The 11,800-nt window shown below is 38.8% G+C and overlaps 1 protein-coding gene and 1 long non-coding RNA gene across 3 annotated transcripts in view; one reads left to right on the top strand and one right to left on the bottom strand.

Moving 5' to 3' along the window:
- Positions 1-43: 43 nt before the first annotated feature.
- On the bottom strand, positions 44-3,301 carry LOC137761621 (uncharacterized). Its single transcript, XR_011073435.1, has 3 exons — positions 3,197-3,301; positions 639-732; positions 44-108 (listed from the first exon to the last, which is right to left on the bottom strand). It is a non-coding gene; the product is annotated as an uncharacterized lncRNA (long non-coding RNA).
- A 152-nt stretch (positions 3,302-3,453) lies between these two features.
- IARS2 (isoleucyl-tRNA synthetase 2, mitochondrial) overlaps positions 3,454-11,800 on the top strand; it is a 78,074-nt gene continuing 69,727 nt past the window's right edge. Inside the window, exons 1-2 of one of the 2 annotated variants that reach the window (XM_068541803.1) lie at positions 3,454-3,807; positions 5,178-5,300. In XM_068541803.1, coding sequence (XP_068397904.1) covers positions 3,541-3,807; positions 5,178-5,300 — 390 coding nt within the window. In that variant the 5' untranslated portion in view covers positions 3,454-3,540. The remainder of the gene's footprint in view (positions 3,808-5,177; positions 5,301-11,800) is intronic. The other variant, XM_068541802.1, reaches the window with a different exon arrangement.

Genomic DNA, 11,800 nt, shown 5'->3' with positions numbered 1-11,800 from the left:
GCAGAACAGCTACTTTGCCAGCGCCCGGTCTGACTCCAGACCTGCCGGAAAGCTTCGCTTGTCCGTGTTTTCTCCAAGCTTTCCAAGCTTTCCATAGGCGCCAGTCCCCTGAAGTCAAACCGAAAGGTGTATTAAGTAATCATTCTGGTTTCAGGTGTCTTCCAATACACTTTGTGCGCACAGTTTACTCTTAAGATGTTTGTCGGGTTAGTGATACCGCCCCGTGGCGGCAGGCGGCTACTTAACCTCGAAACCCTACGAGTCCGTGGACTGGCTTCAGGTGGTCCACGACGCCCCTACCTCTGTTCCCCCTAAGAAAACTTTATGCAGAAGTGTTTTACTAGCGTTTATTTTTTATTTTTATTTTTTTTAAGCATTTATCAGATTCCTGAAAGGGTCTGTGACCCTTTCATTCGGCTACTGATTAGTCCTGGGAGATTTTCTCTCTTCCTCGTCGGATGTACCATATTAATTATTTTTGTTTGTTTTTTTGAAGCACAGAAAAAAAAAACCCAACAACCTAATTACGACTTTTATTGCACTGCCAAAAGTAAAAACAAACAAGCAAAAACAAAAATTTCCTGTTTATTCATTTTGGCTTTCACCATATATTTAAGGAGCACACTTCTTGTGTCTACCTGTATTTTTGTGTGCATGTGGGAGCCGACCTGCGGTGAGAACAGCAGAGCGAAGAGGCAATGGTCTTTTTTTTCAGTATTGAAAAGCAGGGCACTGTGATTAAAATATAACAACATAAAATAAGTTGACAGAGTTAATAGCAAACATATCAGTTATAACAAATGTAAATTGTTTAAACTCATCCATTTAAAGAGAAATTCTCTGATTAATTAGAAAGCCAAACCCACTGTTTCATCAGAGTAGAATTCAGGGTAAGAAAAATTATCAAAGGGAACAGGCGTTTTTTTTGTTAAAGGTATCCTTTATATTAATAAAACTACTTTATTTTTAAACATTTTAAAATTAAATAACCCATCACTACATTCTCGTTGCTAAAAAACAATCGAAAAACCCCACAACAATCTGTCCAGGCCTTTTCTTTTTTCTTATTTTCCTAGTTTCATATGCTTTATTTTATTTTCACTTTAAAAAAAAATAAATTTATTTTTATTTTTGGCTGCATTGGGTCTTCGTTGCTGTGCACGGGCTTTCTCTAGTTGCGGAGAGCGGGCTTCTCATTGTGGTGGCTTCTCTCGTTGCCGAGCATGGGCTCTAGGCATGTGGGCTTCAGTAGTTGTGGCATGTGGGCTCAGAAGTTGTGGCACACGGGCTCAGTAGTTGTGGCACGCAGGCTCAGTAGTTGTGGTGCATGGGCTTAGTTGCTTTGCGGCATGTGGGATCTTCCCAGGCCAGGGCTCGAACCCATGTCCCCTGCATTGGCAGGCGGATTCTCAACCGCTGCGCCACCAGGGAAGCCCCATTTTTTTTATTGGGTAAAAGATTCATTAAGTTCTATAGTGCTTTACAATTATCAAAAATTTTGCACATGGTTTCGTATAATCCCATAATAACCCTTTTTTCCCCTACTCCTATACTGCCCCTTCCCCTTCCGCTCTCTCTGCTGGTAAGCACTAGTTTGCTGTCTATATGTGTGTCTGCTTCTTTTCTGTTTTATTCACTCGTTCATTGTATATTTTAGATTCCATATATAAGTGATATCATAACAGTATTTGTCTTTCTCTCTCTGACTTATTTCACTTAGCATAATGGCCTCCAAGTCCATTCATGTTGCTGCAAACGCAAAATTTCATTCTTTTTTATGGCCGAGAAGTATTCCGTTGTATATAGACATAACACATCTTATCTATTCATCTGTTGATGGACAGTTACGTTGCTTACATACCTTGATAATTTTGTAAATAATGCAGCTATGAACATTGGGGTGCATGTATCTTTTCCAGTTAGTGTTTTTGATTTTTTCGGATACATACCCAGCATTGTTGGATCATATGGTTGTTTTGTTTTTAATTTTTGAGAAACCTCCATATTGTTTTCCACAGTGGCTGCACCAATTTACATTCCCATCAACAGTGTAGGAGGGTCCAGACCTTTTCTTAGAACTTCTGTCCCCAGATTGGAATTTTGCTTTATCTTTCCTGATAATGCAGAGCCATACTGCACCATCTGGCTTTGTAGGTTAGACAATTAGGAAAACTCTAAGAGCAGAATACTTACAAATTCTTTACAATGTTTTCCCCAATACTTTACAATTGTTTTAGCTTCATCTAATTCAACAGCAGTTCTTGTTTTTTAGAGACATGCCTTTACTAGATTCTTAAGAACATCAGCTTAGTTTTCATTAAAAAAAAAAAAAAAAAATTGGTTTGGGAATTCCCTGGTGGCCCAGTGGTTAGGATTTTGTGCTTCCAATACAGGGGGCATGGGTTCAATCCCTGGTCAGGGAATTAAGATCCTGCATGTGGCAGGGCCCAAAATTAAAAAAAAAAAATTGGTTTCAGGGAGAGGGTGGTTAGTGAACAATTTTCACTTGTGTGCTCTTCTGTAACTCCCAAAGTTTTGTAATTAGAAAGAAACAATAATTTCTATTAAAAAAAAAAAAACAACTCACCAGAGAGCGGCATCAACAAATGGCTGCCATTACATGGAGTTCTAGTTTGAGAAGACTTTTACTTACACAATCTCATTTGATTTTCATAATAACTGAGTTGTCAGACCATTTATTTTATTGTTACAAATAAGTATAACAAAATTTACCATCTTAACCATCCATTGGGTTTTATAATTAAATTGTATAATTACACATCGAGTACAACTGGCATGAATAAGTTCAAGGATAAACACAACTGACTGTGAGCCCAACAGGTGGGAAGAGAAGTGTGCGGGTGTCCTAGAGAGTAGCCTTCTGCTCTGATAGCTCAGTGTACCCTGAGTGCAGGTTTTAGGAGTAAACAGAGAGCACTGTTGCATTCAACAACACGTTATGTGGAGGTAGGTTGTACTCGCTAAAGCAGTGCTTCCCAGTAAGGTAGCCATTAGCCCCATGTAGTTGTTGAGCTCTTGGCAAGCTGCTAGTCCAAATGGAGATGTGCTGTATGTGTAAAACACATAGCACATTTCGAAGACTTAGCATGAAGAGAAAGAATGTGAAATATCATACGTATAATTAGCATGAAGAGAAAGAATGTGAAATATCATACTTATAATTTTTGCTAATTACCTGTTGAAGTGATAATATCTGGGTTATACTGGATTAAAGAAAATATACTTTTAAAAAAGGCAGGCCGCTGTGATTGAAATATGAGCCGGTCGCGCCTGTCCCAACTCCTCCGGCCCCTGGGAATCAGCCGCGATCCGGGGTGGTTATCGCGGGGACGCGGACGTGGCCCCGCCCCCTGCGCCTCCCCGCCCCCTTCCCTGCCCCTTCCCCGCCCCCTTCCCCGCCCCGCGCTTGCGCACTCCCGCAAGGCTCGCGCAGGTGCTCTGGCCTCCCTCTTCCCCTAGAGCCTGGCCGGAACCAAGGCTTCGGCGCCTCTGCGGAGCCTGGGGTTGGCTTGGCTCGCCATGCGTTGGGGGCTGCGCCCTCGCGGGCCGGGGGCAGCGGCCCTGGCCGTGGCCCGGAATTTGTGGGTGCCGCCCCGCCTTCCTCGTCGGCCTGGCTGGCGAGGGGCGACGAGGAGGCTTTTGGTGCGGTCAGTCACCGGGGCCAGTAACCAGCTGCAGAATTCGAGTAATGGCAGCTATCGGGACACGGTGTTGCTGCCGCAGACCAGCTTCCCCATGAAGCTGCTGGGCCGCCAGCAGCCCGACACGGAGCTGGAGGTCCAGCAGGTACGGGCCGGCCTGTGCGCGGCGCGGGCCGGGAGGGGGGCCTCGGGAGGGGGGACACGGGCCCTTCCCGGAGCCACGCCTGGGCCACTCACACCCCGAGTGGGGCGGGACCTGGCCGCAGGCTCCAGGCCCTTTTGGGCCGGGGGTGTTGCGACCCGGTCAGTGGAAATCATGCGCTTCCCACAGGTTGTATTGGGTGAAAACAGAAGTGCAGAAACCTCTAGGCAAGTCCCTTAGACGTGGTTGGTTCCAGAGCGGAATGCTAAGGGGGAACCAGCGGTGCTCAGATAGCACGGATGGAATAGAAGTCCCAGTTTTAGCTTAGACAGAGCCAGTCGAATTTGGACGCTTTTCCAGTGGCTTTTAAAAAGTGAATTAACATGTACACATATAAATAAAAATTCGATTATGAGAAGTTGAAGCTTACTTTTGTGGTATCAATAGGTCCTTAGTTGGAATTACGGCTTGTTTGAAGGGTCAGGTAGCTGTGGTTACTTCCTCAGAGTGCGCTTCCCAAACTGTGCCTCTGTCTCCTGTATTAGACTGAATTTTCTAAGGGCAGAGATTCACTTGTTAGTTTGTGTAATTTTAGAGTCTTTAAAATCCCTGATATTTTGGATATATTGTCTTAGTAAATATGCTTAGCTTAAATATTCTTATGACAGCTCTCAGAGTTCTAGACTCACAAACCTGTTTTGGCCATCTAATTTTTTAAAGTGTTTTATCCAGTACCTTCTATATTTCTGGAACTGTGACAGTTGCAGATATTTTCTCATATAATCTTCCCACCAGCTCGGTGAGTTGGATATTATTAACATTTTTTTCAAATGAGGGAATAGGCCTACAAAGGCAAAGTGACTTGGCCAAGGTCACACAGCAAGTAGGGGAAGGAGAGTGGGATTACAATCAGTGTTAGTCCAAATTAAGAGAGTAGTGAGTGTTGAGGCCAAAGGATAGCAGGAATAAGATGTGAGTGCATGTGTCTGTGTGTGTGTGTGTCTGTGTGTGTGTGTGTGTGTGTGGGTGGGTGGGTGGGTGGGTGTGATGGGGGACCTACAGGTCCTTCAGCATGGAGTGGAGGGTGGGGAGTGCTGAGAGACTGCCCAAGAATTTAGTGGTACTAAACCTTTGTAGGGTCCTGTATACGTTTATAAAGCACTTAGACTTTAAACTGAAGTCTACGGAGAAGCTATTCAAAAGTATTAAAAGATGAATATCAGATGTGCATTTTAGAAACCTCACCATTTGTGTTTTAGAGTTGAATACATTAGAATGGGATAGGAAATAAGCAGGTGTTGGTTGTTATTTATGGTAAGATTCAGGAGTATGTATTTACATGATGTTCAGACATTATTGTTCTTTTTAAACAGAAATGTGAATTTTTGGAACTTTATTCATGGCAAAGAGAAAGAAAAGTGAAGACAGAGTTTTGTCTTCACGATGGACCTCCTTATGCAAATGGTGACCCTCATGTTGGACATGCTTTAAATAAGGTAATTATAATTTAGGTTACAAGATTTGAGGGAACACCTTTATTTAAATACACTTTGCAAAAGAGTATATTCTAGTTTTATGACAGTTATGTAAATTTGCACTGGCATACTTAAACTAAAGTGTCTTAATAGAAAGTAGCAATAAACAGTTTCAGTACTGTGTGAAAAATAACATCACTCGTATTTGCTTTGAACTTATGTTAGTATCATTTTATTCAGTAAATCATTAGTGAGCGTCTGTTATGTGCCAGGTATTGTCTAGACTCTGGGAATAGCCATGAACAAAATAAGGATAAGTCCTGGCTTTATGGAGCTTGTGCTCTAAACAAGAAGGCATAATAAGATAAATAAGTAAAATATTTAATATGTTAGATAGTTGCTATAGACTGAATATTTGTCTGTGTGTCGTCCTGGCTCCCGCCCCCTGCAAATCATACGTTGAAACCTAATCCCTAATGTAGTATTTGGAGGTGGGGCCTTTGACAGGTGATTAGGTCATTCTTGGCTGCTATGTGAGCAATAGACTGTAGAGGTAGAGGGAGTTTGGAAATAGGGAGACTAAGAAGGGGACTACTGCATAATTCAGGAGACAGATGATGGCCATTTTGACCAGGGTTGAAGCCATGAAAGTGGTGTGAGAAATAGTCAGATTCTGGGTACAGTTTGGAGGTAGAGCTGACAGGATTTGCTGATGGATTAGATGTGTGGGGTGAGAAAAAGAGAAGAGTCAAGGATGCCTCCAAAAAGCATCTTGAGCACTTAGAAAGTCAGAAGAGCTCTTACCTGAGATGGAGAAGACTGAGAAGATCAGTTTGGGGGACGAAGTCAGGAGTTCAGACCCGGGCATGTTTCCTTTGAGACAAGATTAGACATGCAGGTGGAGATACTAAATAGGCAGTTGGAGGCGAGAGGTCCATACTGGATATGTAAATTGATAGATCATCACCATATACAGTTCAGGGTTGCATTTTGTTTTGTTTTTGAGGAGTGGCTGCTAGGTGCATTTTAAATAGTAAATGAATTGAGCGAGAAATTTAGGTTCTCCTCTAAGAGGACTCACTCGACTTCCCTGAGTATCATGTAAGCTTTCTCTGCTTTCTACCATGAAGAGTAAGAATGATTATAGTTTGCTTCATGGTTATGCTGAGGTAATAGTCTGCTTTCCAGGAAACAGTTGTTTTTATTACAGGCTATTTATCAGCTCACCTTTCTTTACTGATTCTTATTTCTCACCTACATTAGGTTAAATCACTTTATATTAGTACTCTCCTTGAGTTTTTAAATTCATTTGGCATTCCCCCCCACCCCCTACAGAATCCCAAGAGATTTTTTTGCCAAGTAGAGCAGTAATTACACATGCATGCCTTTTGCAAAGCAAAGATTTTGTTGCTTGACATCAGTGTTCCTTTTGAGTCTAGAAGAGTATCTAAATCTCAATTTCTAGCATCCAGTCAGAATTTTTTTTCCCTTTTATTCAACTTACTCAGTTACTTGCATGAGCCTTGTAAGACTCCTTGAAATGCCCCCATTTGTAGACAAAATGGCGTGTAATTTTTTCCTTCTGTTCTTGCATTATGGGTATTATCCAATATTTACAATGGATATGTTTGAGCACTTTCATAAATTAAACCTTGTTTTTCTATTTAAAATAAGAGGCACGGGAATTCCCTGGTGGTCCAGTGGTTAGGACTCGGGGCTCTCACTGCCGGGGTCCTGAGTTCAGTCCCTGGTAGGGGATCTAAGATCCCACAAGCCGCATCGCAAGGCCAGAAATAAATAAATAGAATAGAATAGAATAAAATAAAATAAATAAAATTTAAAAAGAAAATAAAAGAAAATTTAAAAAATAAATAAATAAAATTAAAAAAGAAAATAAGATAAAATAAAATAAAATAGGCAGGTATGTAATTGATCCATTTAAGGTATTATGATACCCCAGTCTTGGGTGGTATTCTTAAAACGAGGGTAAGTGTGGTATATCTTCCCATAATATCAATTTTATTTGTAGTTTGGGAGAAAAAAGATATTTAACCAGTCATTCAAAACCATTTTATGTTAAGACACATATTAATCTGCTTGGGCTGCTATAACAAAATACCTTAGACTGAGTGGACTAACAAACATACATTTACTTCTTACAGTTCTGGAGGCTGGGAAGTCCAAGATGAAGGTGCCAGCTGATCTTGGCTCTCTTCCTTGCTTACAGAAAGCTACCTTCTCACTGTGTCCTCACATGGGGGTAGGGGGTGATGGAGGGAAGAGGGGGAGAGGGGAAGAACGCTTTTCTTATAAGGGCACTGTTTCCATCATTAGAGCCCCACTCTCATGACATCATCTAACCCTAATTACCCCCAAAATTTCATTTCCCAATACATTGAGGGTTATGGCTCTAACATATGAAAGGAGGGGTTTGGGGGACACACAGACATTCAGACCGTAACACATGATATGAAATGGAATACAAAATTCCTTTGAATTTGAAAGGAATGGAAGGGATTTTCAAGTTTAAGCTTGCTCTAAGCCCCATTTCTTCTTTCTTCCTTCTCCCACAGGCTGCTAGCCCAGCTGAGTGGCTGTTGATATCAAATTGTATGTTACAGGCCTGCCTGTGTTGAAATAGAGAGCTTCAACCAGAATGTAAATCAACTTGGTTACTAAGCACTTAGTTTAGTGACTATTTTTGTAGCAAGACTTTCTTGATGAAGGAAGCAGTGAGTTGACTTGCATTTTGATGTAAAGCTCTTTCTCTTGAAATAGACTGGCACCTTTGCATAGTACTGGACGAATGTATAATTTCGTTGTTCTCAAAAAATTTTTTTCCAGAATAACCTGTGGTAACATGCACCAATCTTAAATTATTCAGTTTGATGAGTTATGACAGCTCTATACATCTGTTAACCTCCCAGTGCAAGATATAGAAGATATATATATATGTGTATATATATACACACATTTATTGAAGTATAATTGATTTACAATATTAATTAGTTTCAGGTGTACAACATAGTGATTCAATATTTTTATACAGTACAAAATGATCACCATAGTAGGTCTGGTTACTGTCACGATACAATTTATTACAATATTACTATATTCCCTATACTGTACATTACATCCCTGTGACTTATTTATTTTATAAGTGTAAATTGGACTTCTTAATCCCTTTCACCTTTCCTTTCACCTTTTTCAACATCTCCCTACCCCCTTTCCCTCTGGCAACCACCAGTTTGTTGTCTATATCTATGAGTCTGTTTTTCTTTTTTTATATTTGTTTGGTTTGGTTTGATTCCACATATAAGTGAAATCATACGATATTTGTCTTTCTCTGTCTAACTTATTTCACTTATTTCTAGGTCCATTCATGTTGTCCCAAGTGGCAATATTTTATTGTTTTTTTTAATGGCTGAGTAATATTCCATTTTATATATATGCCACATACCCATTATCTATGCATCTATTGATAGACACTTAGGTTGCTTCCATATCTTAGGTTGCTATTGTAAATAATGCTGCTGTGAACATGGAAATGTGTGTATCTTTTCAAATTAGTGTCTTTGTCTTCTTCAGATAAATACCCAGAAGTGGAATTGCTAAATAATATGGTATTGATAGTTCTGATTTTAATTTTTGAGGAATTTTCATACTGTCTTCCATAATGGTTGTATCAATTTACATTCCTACCAACAGTGGACAAGGGTTCCCTTTTCTCTATGTCCTTGTTATTTGTTGTCTCTTTGGTAATAGGCATTCTTACAGGTGTGAGGTGATATCTGAATGTGCTTTTGACTTGCATTTCCCTGATGATTAGTGATATTGAGTATCTTTTCATGTGCCTGTTGGCCATCTGTATATCTTCTTTGGAAAAACGTCTGTTCAGGTCCTCTGCCCATTTTTTAATTGAGTTGTGTGTGTGTGTGTGTGTGTGTGTGTGTGTGTGTGTGTTTTCTTTCTTTTTTTTGCTGTTGAGTTGTATGAGTTCTTTATAGATTTTGGATATTAACTCCTTATCGGACATATCATTTGAAAATTGTCTCCCATTCCCTAGATTGCCTTTTAGTTTTCTAGATTGTTTCCTTCACTGTGCAAAAAGCTTTTTAGTTTGTTGTAATCCCATTTATTTTTGCTTTTGTTGTCCTTGCCTGAGGAGACAGATCCAAAAAAATATTGCTAAGACCCATGTCAGAGAGCTTACTGCTTATGTTTTTGTCTACGAGTTTTAAGGTTTCAGGTCTTAAATTCACGTCTTTAATCCATTTTGAGTTTATCTCTGTATATGGTATATGAAAGTGGTCCAGTTTCGTTCTTTTCCATGTAGCTATGCAGTTTTCCCAGCATCATTTATTGAAGAGACTGTCTTTTTCCCATTGTACATTTTCGCCTCCTTTGTCATAGATTCATTGGCCCTATAAATGTGGGGTTTATTTCTGGGCTCTCTATTCTGTTACATTGATCAATGTGTCTGTTTTTTGTTCCAGTATCATACTGTTTTGATGACTGTGGCTTTGTAGTGTAGTTTGAAATCAGAGTGCATGATACCTCCAGCTTTGTTCTTCCTTATCAAGATTGTTTTGGCTGTTCAGGGTTTTTTGTGTTTCCATATAAATTTTAGAATTATTTGTTCTAGTTCTGTGAAAAATGTTGTTGGTATCTTGATAGGGATTGCGTTGAATCTGTAGATTGTCTTGGGTAGTATGGCCACTTTAACAATATTCTTCCAATCCATGAGCAGAATATATCTTTCCATTTGTTTGCATTTGTTTGTGTCATCTTCAGGTTCTTTCATCAGTGTCATAGCTTTTGGAGCACAGGCCTTTTACCTTAGATTTATTCCTAGGTATTTTATTCTTTTTAATGCAACTGTAGATGAGATTGTTTTCTTAATTTCTATTTCTGATAGTTTGTTGTTTGTGTAAAGAAATGCAAAAGATTTCTGTATATTATTTTTGTATTCTGCAACTTTACTGAACTTGTTGATGAATTCTAATAGTTTTTTGTGACATCTTTAGGATTTTCTATATATAGTATTATGTCATCTGCAAACAGTGACAGTTTTACTTCTTCCTTTCTGATTTAGATTCCTTTTATTTCTTTTTCTTGTCTGATTGCTGTGGCTAGGACTTCTAATACTATGTTGAAATAAAAGTGGTAAGAGTGGACACCCTTGTCTTGTTCCTGATCTCAGAAGAAAAAAGCTTTTAGCTTTTCACCACTGAGTATGATGTTAGCTGTGGGTTTGTCAAATATGGCCTTTGTTATTTCAGGTTATGTTCTCTCTATACTCAGTTTGTTGAGAGTTTTATCATAAATGGATTTTGGCAAACACTTTTTCTGCATCTTGTGAAATGATCATATGATTTTTATTCTTTGTTCTGTTAATGTGGTGTATCACATTGATTGATTTGCAGATATTGAATCATCCTTGCATCCTTGGAATAAATCCTACTTGATCATGGTGTATGATCCTTTTAATGAATTATTGAATTCACTTTGCTAACATTTTGTTGAGGATTTTTGCTTCTGTGTTCATCAGTAATATTGGCCTGTAATTTTCTTTTTTTAATAGTGTCCTTGTCTGGTTTTTGTATCAGGGTAATGCTGGCCTCATAGAATGAGGAGTTTCTGCCCTCATCACTGTTTTGGTTTCTATTGCTTTAATTTTTTTGCCCACTGTAAAATTTCAGGTAGGTTGAATCATAATATATATTCTTCTGTGTCTGGCTTCTTTAACTCATGTAGTATTTTTTGATACTCGTATGTGCTGTTATAGATGTCAATAATTGATTCCTTTTTAATTGTCTTTAATTGGTTAGTAGCATTCCGTTGAGAGAATGTACCAAAATTTATTCACTATTTTTTTCAGTCCTTTATTTTTATGTATACTTTAATGGAAAATTTGGAGAGGGCACGACCTTTGACATCTGTCTGTATTTTCAAAACCAGAAATCTGGTCACTAAACAAGTCAGTATTGCTATTAGAGCAGAATTGTAACATGTATTATACATTGTATTAGAACAGTTAATTGTATTGAAAACTTCTGAAACATTTGAGATGTGTTACACATATTGCACATTCCTCAGTATTAAGTTTGTTTGCTTCCGCAGAGGCCAAATTATGCTGCTTGATAGCTCATTTTCAAATTATTAGACGTATTACATCAGATGGTAAAAGGGCATTTATTTCTTTTCATGGACAAAACTGAAGTGCTTGGGTTTTTTTTGTTTTACTGTTTTTTAAGTACATGTTATTCAAAAACAATATCATTCAAATTTTGTCTTAATTAAAGTTTATATTTGAAGTAATTGTAGATTCAAGTGCATTTGTAAGAAAAAATAGAGAGGACTACTTGTACATTTTACCCAGTTTCCCCCAATGGTAACATACTGCAAAACTGTAGTACCATATCACAACCACGATGTTGACATTGATACAATCAAGATACCAAACATTTCCATCAGGAATCCCTCATGATGCTCTTTTATAGCTATATTCATTTCCCTCT

The sequence above is a fragment of the Eschrichtius robustus genome, chromosome 3 (assembly GCF_028021215.1).
Source record: "Eschrichtius robustus isolate mEscRob2 chromosome 3, mEscRob2.pri, whole genome shotgun sequence".
NCBI lineage: Eukaryota > Metazoa > Chordata > Mammalia > Artiodactyla > Eschrichtiidae > Eschrichtius > Eschrichtius robustus.
This window is presented reverse-complemented; position numbering and strand designations above follow the sequence as displayed.